Source organism: Pseudorasbora parva, chromosome 24 (genome assembly GCF_024679245.1).
Source record: "Pseudorasbora parva isolate DD20220531a chromosome 24, ASM2467924v1, whole genome shotgun sequence".
NCBI classification, from domain to species: Eukaryota; Metazoa; Chordata; class Actinopteri; order Cypriniformes; family Gobionidae; genus Pseudorasbora; species Pseudorasbora parva.
Window position 1 is genome coordinate 147,501 of NC_090195.1, and position 20,000 is coordinate 167,500.

Consider the following 20,000-nt stretch of genomic DNA (forward strand, 5'->3'; position numbering starts at 1 on the left):
GCTCCGGCTGGGCTCTGAAGGGCTCTGGCTCCGGCTCCGGCTCCGGCTCCGGCTCTGGCTCCGGCTGGGCTCTGAAGGGCTCTGGCTCCGGCTCTGGTTCCAGCTCCGGCTCTGGCTCCGGCTCCGGCTGGGCTCAGCTCTGCTGTGGCCTGTGGCTGCTGAACCCTCTGACCGCCGGCGTGTCGACCCGAGGCAGTGCGGAGTCGGTTCTGGCGGTGCTGGTTCTGAGCACGCTGCTGTGTGTGCGGTCCGGCAGGCTTGTGTCCGGTGCGGTTCTGTTCGGCTTGGCCGTGCACATGAAGATCTATCCGCTGACCTACGCCCTTCCCATCGCTCTGGCTCTGTCCCGCCGGAACCGGCTCTGGGTCATCAGCACCGATCTGCTGCGCTTCGCCACCGTCTCCGGAGCCACGCTCCTGACCCTGACCGCGACCTTCTACTGCACGTGCGTGACCTTTGACCTACACCGCTTCCGTCTAGATGCCGACTGTAAAGCTGACGATACACAGGGCAACTTTTTAACCAGTGTTGCTGAAAGATGTTGCTGTGGGCTTTTCCTATTGGGAATGGGCAACACATTTCTATCTGGATCTCTAAAGAGAAATGTGCTGCCCATTCCCCTCAGCAGCATTGCTCCTCCTTATCACCAGGGTGACCTTTGACCTTGTCCTCAGGTACGGATGGGATTTCGTCCAGGAGTCGTACCTGTACCATGTGACCCGCAGAGACCTCAGGCATAACTTCTCTCCGTACTTCCTGCTGCTGTACCTGACGGCGGAGCACACCTGGAGCGGCTCTCTGGCCCTCCTGCTCTTCCTCCCGCAGCTGCTCCTCCTCCTCATCACTTCACTGGCCTTCCACTCAGACCTGCCCTTCTGCTGCTTCCTCCTCACCGCCATCTTCGTCAGCTTCAACAAGGTCTGCACGTCTCAGGTACTGAGAGATCAATCAATCAACCAATCAATCAATCAGCTTTATTTATATCGCGCTTTTACAATGATGATCGTTTCAAAGCAGCTTCACAGTTTTAAACAGGACAATACTGCAACAAAACTTCATTTGGAAAGTTTATAAAACTAAAGAAGACCTCATTCATTAATGTTATCTGTATATTTAGTTGAATAACTCTGATCATAATGTTAGTGTCCCCAACTGAGCAAGCCAAGCCAAAGGCGACCAAAGGAACCGAAACTCCATCAGGGCAGAGAGAGACTGTGTGTGTGTGTGTGTGTGTGTGTGTGTGTGTGTGTGTGTGTGTGTGTGTGTGTGTGTGTGTGTGTGTGTGTGTGTGTGTGTGTGTACATTCCCATAAAGGATTATTAGGAGCACACACTAATGCTGTGTTTGACCCTTTCTCCTCCAGAACTGCCTTAATTCTCCGTGGCATTGATCAACAAGCTGCTGAAAGCATTCTTTAGAAATGTCGGCCCATATTGATAGGAGAGCATCTTGCAGTTGATGGAGATTTGTGGGATGCACATCCAGGGCACGAAGCTCCCGTTCCACCACATCCCAAAGATGCTCTATTGGGTTGAGATCTGGGACTGTGGCGGCCATTTTAGTTCAGTCAACTCATTGGCATGTTCAAGAAACCAATCTGAAATGATTGGAGCTTTGTGACATGGTGCATTATCCTGCTGGAAGTAGCCATCAGAGGATGGGCACATGGTGGTCATAAAGGGATGGACATGGTCAGAAACAATGCTCAGGTAGGCCGTGGCATTTAAACGATGCCCAATTGGCACTAAGGTGCCTAAAGTGTGCCAAGAAAACATCCCCCACACCATTACACCACCACCACCAGCCTGCACAGTGGGAACAAGGCATGATGGGTCCATGTTCTCATTCTGTTTACACCAAATTCTGACTCTACCATCTGAATGTCTCAACAGAAATCGAGACTCATCAGACCAGGGAACATTTCTCCAGTCTTCAACTGTCCAATTTTGGTGAGCTTGTGCAGATTGTCGCCTCTTTGTCCTATGTGTAGTGGAGATGAGTGGTCCCCGGTGGGGTCTTCTGCTGGTGTAGCCCATCCGCCTCAAGGTTGTGTGTGTTGTGGCTTCACAAATGCTTTGCTGCATACCTCGGTTGTAACGAGTGGTTATTTCAGTCAAAGTTGCTCTTCTATCAGCTTGAATCAGTCGGCCCATTCTCCTCTGATCTCGAGCATCAACAAGGCATTTTCTCCCACAGGACTGCCGCACACTGGATGCTCTTCCCTTTTCACACCATTCTTTGTAAACCCTAGAAATGGTTGTGTGTGTAAATCCCAGTAACTGAGCAGATTGTGAAATACTCAGACCGGCCCGTCTGGCACCAACAACCATGCCACGCTCAAAACGGCTTAAATCCCCTTTCTTTCCCATTCTGACATTCAGTCTGGAGTTCAGGAGATTGTCTTGAGCAGGACCACACCCCTAATGCACTGAAGAACTGCCATGTGATTGGCTGATTAGATAACTGCATTAATGAGAAACTGAACAGCTGCTCCTAATAATCCTTTATGTTAAAACACTGTGGTATCAAATGTTATAATTTGTTACACCGTTTATTTAAGTTTTTGTTATGTTGTGTTGTAATATTTTCTTCTAATTTCTTTATATTACCGTTATTATTATTTATTTTATTCCTCACTTTGGAAATTTGAGAGAGAGAGAGAGAGAGAGTGTGTGTGGGGGGGGGGTTGGTTTTGGGGCAGTATAGGGGGATGTACAGTTTGTAAAGTATAAAATCCATTACGCCTATGGAAAATTCCCACAATTCACAAAAATAAAATGTGTGTGTGTGTGTGTGTGTGTGTATCTCTGCAGTATTTCCTCTGGTATCTGTGTTTGCTGCCGCTGGTTTTGCCTCGTCTGACCCTTAGCTGGAGACGGGGCTTCGGGCTGCTGCTGCTGTGGTTTCTGGGCCAGGTGAGAGTGTGTGTGTGTGTGTGTGTGTGTGTGAGAGTGAGTGTCTGTGTGTGTGTGTGTGTGTGTGTGTGTGAGCCACATGTCCTCCTTCATGTACCCATGTCAGTGTGTGTTGAATGTGTGGCTGTGATGTCTCTCTCCAGGCGCTCTGGTTATCTCCGGCGTATTATCTGGAGTTCGAGGGCCGGAACAGCTTCACTCTCATCTGGATGGCCGGCCTAATGTTCCTCCTCATCAACTCTCTCATCCTGGGACAAATCATCAGCCATTACAGACCAGAGAGAGCAGAGGACGAGTGTATCTCACTGAAGAAAAGAGACTGAGAGAGAGAGCAGAGGACGAGTGCATCTCACTGAAGAAAAGAGACTGAGAGAGAGAGCAGAGGACGAGTGCATCTCACTGAAGAAAAGAGACTGAGAGAGAGAGCAGAGGACGAGTGGATCTCACTGAAGAAAAGAGACTGAGAGAGAGAGCAGAGGACGAGTGCATCTCACTGAAGAAAAGAGACTGAGAGAGAGAGCAGAGGACGAGTGTATCTCACTGAAGAAAAGAGACTGAGAGATGAACTGAAGATACGCAGATGGTTCTGACCACTAGATGGAGCCCTGCAGCAGCGAGAGACCAGCTCGTCATCTGACCGTCACTCTTCAGACAGAACTCTTACTGTGTGTGTGTGTGTGTGTGTGTGTGTGTGTGTGTGTGTGTGTGTGTGTGTGTGTGTGTGAGAGAGAGAGAGACGAGAAGCTCCCTCCTGCCTGATGTACTGCAAAAATGCTTTTCTTAGTATTTTTGTCGTTTTAAGTCCAAATATCTAAAAATTCTTACATTTAAGAAGCATTCACTAGACAGTTTTGGGGAAAATAACTCAAAATGAAGAGAGTTTTTGCTTAAAATAAGATAAATAATCTGCCAATGGGGTGAGAAAAATAATCTTGTTTTCTGTTTGAATTAAGATTATTTTTCTCACCCCATTGGCAGATTATTTATCTTATTTTAATCAAAAACTCTCTTCATTTTGAGTTATTTTCCCAAAACAAGACAATTACTTTTGCTTGTCTAGTAAATGTTTCTTAATTGAAGAATTTTTAGATATTTGGACTTAAAACAAAAATACTGAGTAAGAAGAGCAGTTTCTGCAGTGTGATGCCAGGTTGATTCATTATATCAGAACTGTGTGTTTTTCAGAATCTGAAACTGGAAATGTTTCCACAACACTCGGTCTGTTTGTCATACGAGAGTTTTATTTTTATAAAAGTCACAAATATAACAGGAAGACCAACATTTGATTGTTTCTGCTTTGCAGTTACAAACTTGTGTAAAAGATGATCGTATCTTCTGTTCATATTTATTGTCCTCATTGAATGCCAGCGGCAAAACGTCGTGTGAAAACCCTTCCTGAAAAAGTGCAAAAGGCTTCTGATATTTGCCAATAAACAATAAATACAAATGAGCCTCCCAAAAAAGCCTCTCATCTAACACCGGAGCCGCGCGTCTCCATGACAAAGTGCATTATTACTGTCATTATTATATTTACTTACGGTCCGTTTGGCATTATCATCAATGCTGAAGTCAATTTAACATTAAAATGTTTCCATGGTTTATTATTAATATTTTTATTGCGGATCACATTAGGTGGTGTTTAATGAGATATAAGCTGAGATCTGAACTAACTTCAGATGAAATCCTTCAGTTTTTATACTTCAATAGTTAATAAACATGCAGAAGAAAAGCTTTAATAAAACAAGCGTTTGCATAAACTCTGACTCTGACATTAATGTGCATGTGTATTTCCGAAGCATGAGACTAGCTCTCATATGTTTATTATTTTAATTGTTTTATTTCTAGTTTTATGTTAGTAATTCTCTCCTTGTCCATGTTTGATGAACTGAGAGAAATGTTAGCCTGACTATATGAAAATATAATGAGCGCTTAGCGAACAAACACTAAACCCTGTCCTGAAGCTCACAGAAGGGTCTCATATTCAGTGTTTTGGTCTTTGTCCAGTAAAAATATCAAAACTTTCTTGAATCAAGACGCAAAGCAAAGTATCCAGACAGGATTTTAAGTCTTGTTTTATATACTGGTCATAGGAAGTGAGTTTGAGCTTAAAACAAGAACAAATATCTGCCAATGGGGTCAGAAAAATCATCTAAAGTCAAAGAGAAGAAAAGTTTTGTGACTCTATCCGCAGATGATTGTTCTTGTTTTAAGCTCAAACTCAAAGCCTTAGACAGGGCTATTCAGATCTTACCCTGGAGGGCCAATGCGCGTGTATAGCTCCAACCCGGATCAAACTCACCCACCTGAGATTTTCTGAAGATCCTGAAGACATTTATTAGCATGTTCAGGTGTGTTTGATTAGGGTTGGAGCTAAACTCTGCAGTGCATTCAGTGTTGCCAAGTCTGCGGTTTTGGGCTACTTTAACACTGTTTCCACGGGCTATTTTTCATGTCCGTGGGTTAAAGGGACCCCAATTATGTGATATTTAGCCCCAGAAATGCTAATTTTAGCAGGGAACCCTGGCAAAAAAAAACATATATTACCCCCAGGAATGCATTTTTTTTTTTTTTACCAGGGAACCAAATCTCTCCCCCAACAGAAAATGTGAATGGGCTTGTTTTGGGCTAGTTTTGAGTTGCAATTGGGCTTTTTTTTGTGTGTGAAAACCTGGCAACCCTGATCGCATTGGTCCTCCAGGGTAAGATTTGAATAGCCCTGCCTTAGACCAACCCAGGATTAGGGCCTCGGACCAACCCAGGATTAGGGCCTCGGACCAACCCAGGATTAGGCCTCGGACCAACCCAGGATTAGGGCCTCGGACCAACCCAGGATTAGGCCTCGGACCAACCCAGGATTAGGCCTCGGACCAACCCAGGATTAGGGCCTCGGACCAACCCAGGATTAGGGCCTCGGACCAACCCAGGATTAGGCCTGGGACCAACCCAGGATTAGGGCCTCGGACCAACCCAGGATTAGGGCCTCGGACCAACCCAGGATTAGGGCCTCGGACCAACCCAGGATTAGGGCCTCGGACCAACCCAGGATTAGGGCCTCGGACCAACCCAGGATTAGGCCTCGGACCAACCCAGGATTAGGGCCTCGGACCAACCCAGGATTAGGGCCTCGGACCAACCCAGGATTAGGCCTCGGACCAACCCAGGATTAGGGTTTAATTCAATCTGGGCATTTATATTGCTTTAAATTATGATCTTTAGGAAAGAACATTACTGATGTGCATCCTGAGACAAAAAAATGACACTGACAAAATTTAAGATACGTTACTTTCAGTTAAAACAGCTAAAGAGTGCATTTTAATATCTTAAGCCTTGTCTGTGAAACCGGGGTAGATCTTCAGTCATTCCGCTTCACCAGTAAATGTGTCTTGATATTTGTTCTGGAAAACAAGACAGAAGCAGTGTGGAAGAGCCTCATTCTCTGAGCGAGTGTCGGGATGATCCGCTCCTGGAGGATTGATGACGGGATGAGCGAAGTGCTAGCGCTACTGCATAAAGGCGTACGGGTTGATCTTGTTTGCGCTGCAGTCGGTCATCATGTTCCTCTGGCCATCGCTCCAGTGCGGAGAGTCCGCCGGCTCCTGTTTGATGCAATGTAGGAGCCCGTGACCTTTGAACTCGTAGGCGACTTTGTAGTCTTGCTGCACATACCCTTTGTAGTCGTAGGCGTCGGTGCAGTGAGAGTTTAGCGATCCGGAAGCCATCGCATCTCTATTCAGGACACACTTGAGAGGCCGCGGTGCTCCGTAAGCGTTGTGATAGCCGTACGCCGATCCCTTCATCCGCGGACAGGAGGAAAACTGCTCCGCTTTCATCTGCTCTCCGTACGCCGATCCCTTCGGCCGCGGACAGGAGGAGAACGGCTCGGCATACGCCGCTTCTGGCTTAATTTGCGCGCCGTCGTAGCCGCTCGGGAACCGGCCGTAGATGCCGCAGCCGTTCTCCGAGTCCGAGTCCTGCTCCACCTTGATGGGCGGCTCAGGCATCAGGCTTGCGGCGTATCCCTCGCCGTGGCCTTCGTAGCAGAAGTTCTCGCTCTTGATGGCGTCTGGGCTGTAGTCGTTGTACGTCTTCGGCAAGAACGTGTTGGCCTTGCTGCTGTAATATCCCGGCCGATACGGTTTGCCATACTGTGTGTATTTCTCAACCCCGTGACCCGCCCGGACGGAGGAGCTTCTGGCGGGCCACGCACCGCAGTCCAGGCTCATCAGCTTCTGGGCGCTCGCCGCAGTCTTGCAGAAGTTCAAGGGCTCGTCTGGACCGTAGTGAGCCTCGCTCTGGTCTTTGGAGAGGATGATCCGCCTGAGAGTCTCGTCTCTGTCACTGCTGGAGACAAACAGACACAGAATCAGCACCAACCAGAACCGGCTATCAGTCACAGCTGAAGGGTTAGCAGGACAAATAAAGATTCAATTCCATCTAAATGGTCAGAACACCATTCCTGTATTTGAATTCTTCCTGCTTAGCTGCTGTTCGGACACTCTTGCCTACTGCTCCGCGCTTTGCTCTATCGCTTCTATATTTTATCTCATAATTTCAACTTCAGCAAATCAACACAGTGCTCATACAACAAAGCTTAACTTTAATGATAAAACTAGAAACTCTGGTGAATGGATTACTACAAAAAAGCAGAATATTTCATCCCACCAGCCTCCCACTGCCATCAGCTTACATTTCGGAAGGGAAAACACAGCTGTCTACTTTGAAAAGGATAAGAAAATGCCTCTTCTGATGAAACATAAGACTGCAAATCGACTTATCATTCATGTGGGGAAGGACAATATTCAGAGAGAGCAGTCAGAACTCATGAAGAGGGATTTCAATGGATTTTTAAAAAAAAAAACTTTTTTTTAAACACTTAAAACTGAAAGTTCAGCCGTTCATCAGTGGACCACTGCCAGCAAGAGGAACAAATAGATTCTCACGGCTGCTTGGGCTTAATACATGGCTGCAAAAAACCTGCATGATGAAGGGAGTGAACTTCATCGACAACTTTAATCTCTTCTGGAGTCAGAGACAACTGTTCACATCAAATGTCCTCCACCCAAAAAAACTAGGTGCAAGAGTGCTAAAGGACAATATCTTTTTTTTCCTTCATCATCATTCAGCTGTGTGCCAACCCAGTCAACCTGGATGGCACACACACACACACACACACACACCTGTAAAGAGTATGGACGATAACAGGACTTTATTTCAGCAGCTGAATGGACATGCAGTTGACACACCCCACACAATTACAATGATAAGACCCCGCAGCCACAACAACCACTGCTCACGGACACACTCCCAGCGGAGCCCTGCCCACAAAGCTTACCACAGACAGACTATGACGGATTAGAACTTCCAATAACACCAGAGCTACAGCCTCCCTCACCAGACATGTTATTCCTCTCTCCAGCATCCCCGCTTCTTAGCTTCTCAGAGAAATTGGAGGAGATGGTTTATGCTGGAACCAGACTATCACACTCGATCGCTGCGAGCCCCCAGATATCAACCAAAAAGTAAACCACCAAAGCCTGTGGGCCCAGCTCCAACAACCTAGATTTTTTGCTTCTAAATGAAACGTGGTTAGAAGAAAACTGTAGTGCAACAGTCCTCAATGAAGCAGCCCCTCCTAACTTTACTTTTATGAGTGTCTGCAGAGCAGTTAGGAGAGGTGGGGGTGTTGCTGCTCTTTTTAAAGATGTCTATCAATGTAAGCAAGTGTCATTTGGTGACTATTTCTCTCTTAAATATCTGGGTATTGTGTTAAAAGGTGCTCCATGCATCCTGCTTATCATTATTTACAGGCCTCCAAAATACTCTCCAGACTTTATTGAGGAATTCACAGAGATTTAATCAACAAATTCCTCAGAGTTCGACTGTTTTGCTATTGCTGGGGATTTTAACATTCACATCATAGACAATACTGAATCCAGTACAACTAAAGAGCTCATGACTGTTCTTAACACTTTTGATTTGACACAGCATGTAAATGGACCCACACACAATCGTGGACACACTCTAGATTTACTTATCAGTAAGGGTCTAAACATTTCATCAATTGTTATTAAGGATGTGGCACTGTCTGATCATTTCTGTATTTTCTTTGATATATCAATCTCTCCTGCCATTGAAGCTAGATCTGTCTCTGTCATTTTTGAAGCAATTGACAGTAAAATTTTAGAAGAAACGGTACAACATCTTAAAACATCAACCTGCGCCCTTGACACACTCCCCACTTCTTTTTTCAAAAGTGTGTTTAACTGTTTAGAAGCAGATCTCCTAGAAGTGGTGAACTCCTCACTTCTCTACGGGACTTTTCCAACCGCCCTTAAAACTGCAATAGATAAGCCTCTCCTGAAAAAGAGAAATCTGGATAACTCCATACTGATATTGATCTGGTTAACTCCTTCATAGGCATAGTGGACGTCCATGACATGCGGAGTCCCACAAGGGTCCATTCTTGCACCGCTCCTGTTTAACCTGTATATGCTGCCACTGAGCCAAATAATGAAAAAGAACAATATTGCTTACCACAGCTATGCTGATGACACCCAGCTCTACTTAGCACTATCACTTAATGACTACATAATAATGATTATAATAATTAGTTACATTTATATTGCGCTTTTCTAAGCACTCAAAGCGCTTTACATAGAAACTACAGCCCCATTGACTCGCTGTGCAAATGCATTGATGAAGTTAACGACTGGATGTGCCAAAACTATCTTCAGTTAAACAAAGACAAAACTGAAATCACTACATTTGGAAACAAAGATGAAATTCTCAAGGTGAACGCGTATCTTGAGGCTAAAGGCCTGATAACAAAAAATCAAGTCAGGAATCTTGGAGTGATTTTGGAGTCAGACCTGAGTTTCAGTAGTCATGTCAAAGCAATAACTAAATCAGCATACTATCATCTGAAAAATATTGCAAGGATTAGATGTTTTTTTCTCCAGGCAAGACTTAGAGAAACTGGTTCATGCTTTCATCACCAGTAGGGTGGACTATTGTAATGGCCTTCTCACCGGCCTTCCCAAAAAGGCCATTAGACTAAAGCCCTGCATTTATGCCCGAGCCCGACGGGCCCCGACTTTTTTACGCCCCTAGGGCCGGGCTTCGGGCCAATTTTCACGTCATTCCTAAAACGTGGGCCGGGCTTCGGGCCTTTTTTTAGGCTTCTCCTTCGTTTTATATTTATTTTATCACTTAAAAGGAACAATGAGTTCTGCGCTGGTGGAAACAACACGACACCATAATAGCTAACGCGAATGTCAAGATGGCTCGCAGTGTTCAGAGCAGGTTCAGAGTCCGCGCCAGCAGCAGCGGCCCGCGTTTCTTCAGCGCAGCTGCTAGAGTTCAGGCCGGAGACACACTGCAAGCGTGGTGTGAGCGTGGCGTTTCTGTTGCGTGTCATCCGCGGGGCGTCTGCTGCTATTAATGTACAGGGCAGCCCTATACTTCATGTTAAATATAAATATATTGCCTATTGATACAGCAAAGACAACGTCGGCAGTAGCCGGCCCATACCATATCCATATTGACGGCAAAAGGCTACAGAATATTTGGTTCTGTATTGACTGGTTTAATATTTCAAAATCGATAATTATGTTGTTTTTTATTATTACAATTAGGCCTATATCTGCATTTATGTTAACCTACAGACTTTCAAACATGAAAATGTCATTATGTGTCACAATGTATTATGGGCTATATATGTTGTAGTCAGATAGATATGATGGTGCTGCAACACGCATCGCCGCAAATGACTAATGCAAGCCAACGCAAATGGCTGTAAATGAAACTTAAAATAAGTCTTAGATGCTCAAAAACACGATCATCTTCAATAAAAAGGAACGTGACTAAATGATCTTACCGGTGCGCTTAGGTCGCGCTCTCTTATGTGGTCTTTGAATTTGAAATAAGCTGCTGAATAAAATGCATCTTGAATCTTTTGCTTCCGTTGCTGTAAACTCCGGCCGACAGTGAGTTAACCGCATATTTAATCGATTTAGTCTCTCAAATTAACTCTTGACTTGTCTTGCCTATAATAAAATCCATAAAACACTTCAAGCATCACATTAACAATTAGTTAATTTCGCCAACTATTACCACCAGAAGCCTAAAAGGCATTTCTGACGAGCTGAGGCAGGCTGATTCTGCTCGCGGCTCTCGCAAACGGAGCTAAACAATCTAAAAACAAATAATAATAAAAAAGAACATGCAGGTTGTCTTACAGCCTACCTTACACCTACGCAAAATAAATATAAATCCCATCTTCAATTCCCGTGGTATATGCTCATTTAACGGAGTTTACAGCAACGGAAGCAAAAGATTCAAGATGCATTTTATTCAGCAGCTTATTTCAAATTCAAAGACCACATAAGAGAGCGGTAAGATCTGGTAAGATCATTTAGTCACGTTCATTTTTATTGAAGATGATCGTGTTTTTGAGCATCTAAGACTTATTTTAATAAAGAAACTAAACGAAATATGACTACTTTGACATTAAAAACAAAACAGAACTATTTTAATGGCTGTAAAAATGTAAAAAAAAAAAAAAAAAAAACGGGCTCCAGTCGGACTCGAGCCGAGAATTTTGATAAGCTAGGGCCTCAGCGTCTCGGGCCAGGGCCGGGCTAGGGCCTCAGCGTCTCGGGGCAGGGCCGGGCTAGGGCCTCAGCGTCTCGGGCCAGGGCCGGGCTAGGGCCTCAGCGTCTCGGGGCAGGGCCGGGCTAGGGCCTCAGCGTCTCGGGCCAGGGCCGGGCTAGGGCCTCAGCGTCTCGGGCCAGTGCCGGGCTAGGGCCTCAGCGTCTCGGGCCAGGGCCGGGCTAGGGCCTCAGCGTCTCGGGCCAGTGCCGGGCTAGGGCCTCAGCGTCTCGGGCCAGGGCCGGGCTAGGGCCTCAGCGTCTCGGGCCAGGGCCGGGCTAGGGCCTCAGCGTCTCGGGCCAGGGTCGGGCTAGGGCCTCAGCGTCTCGGGCCAGGGCCGGGCTAGGGCCTCAGCGTCTCGGGCCAGGGCCGGGCTAGGGCCTCAGCGTCTCGGGCCAGGGCCGGGCTAGGGCCTCAGCGTCTCGGGCCAGGGCCGGGCTAGGGCCTCAGCGTCTCGGGCCAGGGCCGGGCTAGGGCCTCAGCGTCTCGGGCCAGGGCCGGGCTAGGGCCTCAGCGTCTCGGGCCAGGGTCGGGCTAGGGCCTCAGCGTCTCGGGCCAGGGCCGGGCTAGGGCCTCAGCGTCTCGGGCCAGGGCCGGGCTAGGGCCTCAGCGTCTCGGGCCAGGGCCGGGCTAGGGCCTCAGCGTCTCGGGCCAGTGTCGGGCTAGGGCCTCAGCGTCTCGGGCCAGGGCCGGGCTAGGGCCTCAGCGTCTCGGGCCAGGGTCGGGCTAGGGCCTCAGCGTCTCGGGCCAGGGCCGGGCTAGGGCCTCAGCGTCTCGGGCCAGGGCCGGGCTAGGGCCTCAGCGTCTCGGGCCAGGGCCGGGCTAGGGCCTCAGCGTCTCGGGCCAGTGTCGGGCTAGGGCCTCAGCGTCTCGGGCCAGGGCCGGGCTAGGGCCTCAGCGTCTCGGGCCAGGGCCGGGCTAGGGCCTCAGCATCTCGGGCCAGTGTCGGGCTAGGGCCTCAGCGTCTCGGGCCAGGGCCGGGCTAGGGCCTCAGCATCTCGGGGCAGGGCCGGGCTAGGGCCTTAGCGTCTCGGGCCAGTGCCGGGCTAGGGCCTCAGCGTCTCGGGCCAGGGTCGGGCTAGGGCCTCAGCGTCTCGGGCCAGTGCCGGGCTAGGGCCTCAGCGTCTCGGGCCAGGGTCGGGCTAGGGCCTCAGCGTCTCGGGCCAGGGCCGGGCTAGGGCCTCAGCGTCTCGGGCCAGGGCCGGGCTAGGGCCTCAGCGTCTCGGGCCAGGGCCGGGCTAGGGCCTCAGCGTCTCGGGCCAGGGCCGGGCTAGGGCCTCAGCGTCTCGGGCCAGGGCCGGGCTAGGGCCTCAGCGTCTCGGGCCAGGGCCGGGCTAGGGCCTCAGCGTCTCGGGCCAGGGCCGGGCTAGGGCCTCAGCGTCTCGGGCCAGGGCCGGGCTAGGGCCTCAGCGTCTCGGGCCAGGGCCGGGCTAGGGCCTCAGCGTCTCGGGCCAGGGCCGGGCTAGGGCCTCAGCGTCTCGGGCCAGGGCCGGGCTAGGGCCTCAGCGTCTCGGGCCAGTGTCGGGCTAGGGCCTCAGCGTCTCGGGCCAGGGCCGGGCTAGGGCCTTAGCGTCTCGGGCTAGGGCCTCAGCGTCTCGGGCCAGGGCCGGGCTAGGGCCTCAGCGTCTCGGGCCAGTGCCGGGCTAGGGCCTCAGCGTCTCGGGCCAGGGCCGGGCTAGGGCCTCAGCGTCTCGGGCCAGGGCCGGGCTAGGGCCTCAGCGTCTCGGGCCAGGGCCGGGCTAGGGCCTCAGCGTCTCGGGCCAGTGCCGGGCTAGGGCCTCAGCGTCTCGGGCCAGGGCCGGGCTAGGGCCTCAGCGTCTCGGGCCAGGGCCGGGCTAGGGCCTCAGCGTCTCGGGCCAGGGCCGGGCTAGGGCCTCAGCGTCTCGGGCCAGGGCCGGGCTAGGGCCTCAGCGTCTCGGGCCAGGGCCGGGCTAGGGCCTCAGCGTCTCGGGCCAGGGCCGGGCTAGGGCCTCAGCGTCTCGGGCCAGGGCCGGGCTAGGGCCTCAGCGTCTCGGGCCAGGGCCGGGCTAGGGCCTCAGCGTCTCGGGCCAGGGTCGGGCTAGGGCCTCAGCGTCTCGGGCCAGGGCCGGGCTAGGGCCTCAGCGTCTCGGGCCAGGGCCGGGCTAGGGCCTAGATTTAAGGCCCGTGTAGGGCTCTACATTAGACAGCTGCAGCTCATACAGAACGCTGAGCAGAACCAGAACATATGACCATATCACACCAGTCTTTACACTGGCTTCCAGTTACATTTAGGATCGACTTTAAAGTACTATTACTTGTTTATAAATCACTCAATGAGCTAGGACCTCAATACATCGCAGATATGCTGATTAAACACAAACCCAGCAGATCACTCAGATCAGCAGGATCAAGTCAGTTAGAAATACCAAGAGCAATAAGAGTCTGCTTTTAACTATTATTATTATTATTATTATTATTATTATTATTATTATTATTATTATTGCTTCCTGAACAGAACAGATGTTCTCCAACAGTAGCCATTTTCAAATCCAGACTCATCGGTTCAGCTGTGCAGTTGAAGGATGTTTACCATTTTATTTTTGTTTTTTAATTCTCTTTACAACCGTTTTAATTATCATTTTTAATTTTTAATTCTTACCCATGGTGTGCTTTTTTCTCTTGCACACGTTATCACTATTTTAATTAAGGTCTGTGTAAAGCACTTTGGGTATGAAATGTGCTTTTCAAATAAACTTGCCTTGCCTATTTGGCAATATAACATTGGCCCCAAAATAAAGTAAATATAATAACTCGTGTGTTTTTTCAGAGTTTAGGTCAAGTCAGCGCTTTATACAGAACATAAGTTTTCAAAGCAGCTTTACAGTGGTAAACAGGAACAAATGTGGCAAACTTCATCAATTATGTGACAAATGTCAGCTGTAAAGCGGCTCTACAGACGAGCTTTAGTTCAGCTGGATTAGGGTTTGCACCAGCTAAACTACAAACGGTGATTAAAAGAGTTAGCAGAGAGAAGCAGAGACTCTTACTTGTGATCTAATGAGGCGAGGATGGCCGGGGTCTTGTTTCGGCCCTTCATCACGCCGCTCTTCATCTTCATCTCAGAGATGGAGGGCAGAAGCAGAGGCACGGCCACACAGAAGAGCCCCAGCTGAGGAGGAAGAGCCGCTCCGGACGCCGTCTTCTTCCTCTGGCCGTGAAGAAACTTCAGCCGGCCCTGGAACTGCATCGTCTGGAAGCACAGCGGGTCAGATCTGAGGACAGGCTTAACATCACGATATCTAACACACCCTTCTGGACCAGCAAACCCTGAGCCAGATCACAGCGGGTCAGATCTGAGGACAGGCTTAACATCACGATATCTAACACACCCTTCTGGACCAGCAAACCCTGAGCCAGATCACAGCGGGTCAGATCTGAGCACAGGCTTAACATCACGATATCTAACACACCCTTCTGGACCAGCAAACCCTGAGCCAGATCACACAGATTGTTGGCAATTGATGCTTAAGGGCATATAATGTGAACAACACTAACATATAGTGTGTGTGTGTGTGTGTGTGTGTGTGTGTGTGTGTGTGTGTGTGTGTGTGTGTGTGTGTGTGTGTGTGTGTGTGTGTGTGATGGGTAGGTTTAGGGGCAGTGTAAGGTGATAGAAAATACGGTTTGTACAGTATAAAAACCATTACGCCTAAAGAGAGTCCCTGTAAACCACATAGACCAACATATGTGTGTGTGTGTGTGTGTGTGTGTGTGTGTGTGTGTGTGTGTGTGTCTTTAGCACTGCCCACTGCACGCCTCCACAAGCTCAGCTGTTTTCTGAAAGAATCGGTTCAGTCTGTCTTTTATAAATATGATAAACTAAAGACTCTTGTGAGATATGAAGGATCAACACGACTCTACAGATACTCCAGATTAACACGAGACTGGCACAAACTGTAATAAATATGTCATTATATTATATTGTAAAGGCTTATAATATAATATAATTATAACAGCTTATAATATAAAAACTAACTGAAGTATTTAAACTGCTATAGGCTATTATATGTTTAAATTAGTAAATTAGTAAAAAAACAAAACGGAAGTAATTAACTAGATCTAACAGCGAAGTACGCTGAAGGGAAGATGTGAACTCTTTTATAGTTATCTAATCATCTCTGAAACCCAAACCACACACACATCTATTAAAAACTGATGTGTTACTGAGTTGTTTTGAGTCTGCATGCTGCACTTTTGTGCTGTGTGTGTGTGTGTGTGTGTGTGTGTGTGTGTGTGTGTAACTGTAAATGTGTGTTTTGTTACGGTGCTGTGCCCATCATCTGTTATTTCCAGTATTAATCAAGCCACTCTTCTTTAAAACATGATGCCGCTTTATTCCTCTCATATTGAGCTATTTGGACCGCAAACACTCAGTCTCACTGCCACACACACACGCGAATTACTCTCTCTGTGAAACCTGTAAACCGCATTCACCGGATCTAACACACACTGCAATTATTCTCATTTTAAAGCGGTGGTTCCGTGGTTTATTTCTAGGCGTGGTTGTGTTTATGGGGCGCAGTATATCATGTCCTAATACTACGCTGTCTTTTTCTTCTATCCTCCCTTTATTCCACACCGCTGTCTGTGCTTTGAACGGCTCGTTTGCTTCCTGCCTCTATGAAGCCCAGTTAGGTTTGGTTAGACGGCCAAATGTAGTTTCCTGTATTTTTACTGGCTGAAGTGCCAAGCACAGGTTAAGGGTTTATGATGTCACCAACCCAGGAAGAAGCTTGCTGTAGTCCAAACCGGCCGTTTTTGTAGGCAATAAACTGCCATAACTTTACTAGACAATATCTCCGTTTGCATTGAACGTTCAGCGCTGTAACTTTGAGGATACTGTTTATGCTCAAGCAGCGACATTACACACTGACTAAAGTTAAAGAAGTCAAATCGCACGCAAACACCGCTTTAAAGCACAATCAAATGGACTTCTCCGTTCATTTCGCGTCTGCGCTGGGCTTTATTCTTTCTGTGATGCAGCTGAGAGGAAACATCGGTGATGACCTTTAGGGAAAAGTCTCATGGAAGTTATTATGAGTGTGTGTTCTCTCACCAGAAACCCAGATGTGCTGTTATAAGTGTGTGTTCTCTCACCAGAAACCCAGATGTGCTGTTATAAGTGTGTGTTCTCTCACCAGAAACCCAGATGTGCTGTTATAAGTGTGTGTTCTCTCACCAGAAACCCAGATGTGCTGTTATAAGTGTGTGTTCTCTCACCAAAAACCCAGATGTGCTGTTATAAGTGTGTGTTCTCTCACCAGAAACCCAGATGTGCTGTTATAAGTGTGTGTTCTCTCACCAGAAACCCAGATGTGCTGTTATAAGTGTGTGTTCTCTCACCAGAAACCCAGATGTGCTGTTATAAGTGTGTGTTCTCTCACCAGAAACCCAGATGTGCTGTCCAGTAAGCAGCGAACTCGCAGAATAAAACATCGGTGTAGGAAGCAGGAGAACTCCTCCGACTGGAACAGCGTGCTGACCGCAAACTCTTCCCCTAAAACACACACACACGAGCGGCCAAACGTCAGCACTGGCTCCAGTCACACACACACTCCAGTGTGTGCAGTGTGTGTGATGTGCGTGTTCTCGCACCATTCAGTCATACACATGTGTTTGTGATGTGTGTGTGTTCTCGCACCCGTGCTGCTGGCCATCAGCTGCTCCAGACTTTGTGCTGAAGGGTTTGAAGGCTTCATGGCCCAGTGTGTGTGTGTGTGTGTGTGTGTGTGTGTGTGTGTGTGTGTGTGTGTGTTCTCGTACCCGTGCTGCTGGCCATCGGCTGCTCCAGACTTTGTGCTGAAGGGTTTGAAAGCTTCATGGCCCAGTGTGTGTGTGTGTGTGTGTGTGTGTGTGTGTGTTCTCGTACCCGTGCTGCTGGCCATCGGCTGCTCCAGACTTTGTGCTGAAGGGTTTGAAGGCTTCATGGCCCAGTGTGTGTGTGTGTGTGTGTGTGTGTGTGTGTGTGTGTGTGTGTGTGTGTGTGTTCTCGTACCCGTGCTGCTGGCCATCGGCTGCTCCAGACTTTGTGCTGAAGGGTTTGAAAGCTTCATGGCCCAGTGTGTGTGTGTGTGTGTGTGTGTGTGTGTGTTCTCGTACCCGTGCTGCTGGCCATCGGCTGCTCCAGACTTTGTGCTGAAGGGTTTGAAAGCTTCATGGCCCAGTGTGTGTGTGTGTGTGTGTGTGTGTGTGTGTTCTCGTACCCGTGCTGCTGGCCATCGGCTGCTCCAGACTTTGTGCTGAAGGGTTTGAAGGCTTCATGGCCCAGTGTGTGTGTGTGTGTGTGTGTGTGTGTGTTCTCGTACCCGTGCTGCTGGCCATCGGCTGCTCCAGACTTTGTGCTGAAGGGTTTGAAGGCTTCATGGCCCAGTGCAGCTGCCGCCTGAACTCCTGCCGGTCGTCCACATGGATATAATCAAACACATTCTGATGCATCACATCCGTCTGCGGAGAGAAAGACCCATTAATGACCCTTTAGACCCATTAATGACCCTTTGGACCCATTAATGACCCTTTGGACCCATTAATGACCCATTAGACCCATTAATGACCCTTTAGACCCATTAATGACCCTTTAGACCCATTAATGACCCTTTGGACCCATGAATGACCCTTTAGACCCATTAATGATCCTTTAGACCCATTAATGACCCTTTGGACCCATTCATGACCCTTTGGACCCATTAATGACCCTTTAGACCCATTAATGACCCTTTGGACCCATTAATGACCCTTTGGACCCATTAATGACCCATTAGACCCATTAATGACCCTTTAGACCCATTAATGACCCTTTAGACCCATTAATGACCCTTTGGACCCATTAATGACCCTTTGGACCCATTAATGACCCTTTAGACCCATTAATGACCCTTTAGACCCATTAATGATCCTTTAGACCCATTAATGACCCTTTAGACCCATTAATGATCCTTTAGACCCATTAATGACCCTTTGGACCCATTCATGACCCTTTGGACCCATTAATGATCCTTTAGACCCATTAATGACCCTTTAGACCCATTAATGACCCTTTGGACCCATTCATGACCCTTTGGACCCATTAATGATCCTTTAGACCCATTAATGACCCTTTAGACCCATTAATGACCCTTTAGACCCATTAATGACCCTTTGGACCCATTCATGACCCTTTGGACCCATTAATGACCCTTTAGACCCATTAATGACCCTTTGGACCCATTAATGACCCTTTGGACCCATTAATGACCGTTTAGACCCATTCATGACCCTTTGGACCCATTCATGACCCTTTAGACCCATTCATGACCCTTTAGACCCATTCATGACCCTTTGGACCCATTCATGACCCTTTAGACCCATTCATGACCCTTTGGACCCATTCATGACCCTTTGGACCCATTCATGACCCTTTAGACCCATTAATGACCCATTAGACCCATTAATGACCCTTTAGACCCATTAATGACCCTTTGGACCCATTAATGACCCTTTGGACCCATTAATGACCCTTTAGACCCATTATTGACCCTTTGGACCCATTAATGACCGTTTAGACCCATTCATGACCCTTTGGACCCATTCATGACCCTTTAGACCCATTCATGACCCTTTGGACCCATTCATGACCCTTTAGACCCATTCATGACCCTTTGGACCCATTCATGACCCTTTGGACCCATTCATGACCCTTTGGACCCATTAATGACCCTTTAGACCCATTCATGACCCTTTAGACCCATTCATGACCCTTTGGACCCATTCATGACCCTTTGGACCCATTCATGACCCTTTAGACCCATTCATGACCCTTTAGACCCATTAATGATCCTTTAGACCCATTCATGACCCTTTAGACCCATTCATGACCCTTTGGACCCATTCATGACCCTTTAGACCCATTCATGACCCTTTAGACCCATTCATGACCCTTTGGACCCATTAATGACCCTTTGGACCCATTAATGACCCTTTAGACCCATTCATGACCCTTTAGACCCATTCATGACCCTTTAGACCCATTAATGACCCTTTGGACCCATTAATGACCCTTTAGACCCATTCAGGACCCTTTGGACCCATTCATGACCCTTTAGACCCATTAATGACCCTTTAGACCCATTAATGACCCTTTGGACCCATTAATGACCCTTTAGACCCATTAATGACCCTTTGGACCCATTAATGACCCTTTGGACCCATTAATGACCCTTTAGACCCATTAATGACCCTTTAGACCCATTAATGACCCTTTGGACCCATTAATGACCCTTTAGACCCATTCATGACCCTTTAGACCCATTAATGACCCTTTGGACCCATTAATGACCCTTTGGACCCATTAATGACCCTTTAGACCCATTCATGACCCTTTAGACCCATTCATGACCCTTTAGACCCATTAATGACCCTTTAGACCCATTCATGACCGTT

The 20,000-nt window shown here is 48.2% G+C and overlaps 2 protein-coding genes across 2 annotated transcripts in view; one reads left to right on the top strand and one right to left on the bottom strand.

Annotated features, from left to right (window-relative positions):
- The window catches only part of pigm (phosphatidylinositol glycan anchor biosynthesis, class M), a 4,935-nt gene extending 1,176 nt beyond the window's left edge, over positions 1 to 3,759 (top strand). The window contains exons 3-6 of the mRNA XM_067434612.1: positions 1 to 445; positions 675 to 933; positions 2,814 to 2,915; positions 3,059 to 3,759. The exon at positions 1 to 445 is cut by the window's left edge and continues 37 nt beyond it. Of these exons, the coding sequence (XP_067290713.1) occupies positions 1 to 445; positions 675 to 933; positions 2,814 to 2,915; positions 3,059 to 3,238 (986 nt within the window). The 3' untranslated portion in view covers positions 3,239 to 3,759. The remainder of the gene's footprint in view (positions 446 to 674; positions 934 to 2,813; positions 2,916 to 3,058) is intronic.
- A 377-nt stretch (positions 3,760 to 4,136) lies between these two features.
- ahrra (aryl-hydrocarbon receptor repressor a) overlaps positions 4,137 to 20,000 on the bottom strand; it is a 19,883-nt gene continuing 4,019 nt past the window's right edge. The window contains exons 4-7 of the mRNA XM_067435642.1: positions 17,891 to 18,029; positions 16,970 to 17,082; positions 14,573 to 14,775; positions 4,137 to 7,256 (exon numbers count right to left, since the gene is read on the bottom strand). Coding sequence (XP_067291743.1) covers positions 6,416 to 7,256; positions 14,573 to 14,775; positions 16,970 to 17,082; positions 17,891 to 18,029 — 1,296 coding nt within the window. The 3' untranslated portion in view covers positions 4,137 to 6,415. The remainder of the gene's footprint in view (positions 7,257 to 14,572; positions 14,776 to 16,969; positions 17,083 to 17,890; positions 18,030 to 20,000) is intronic.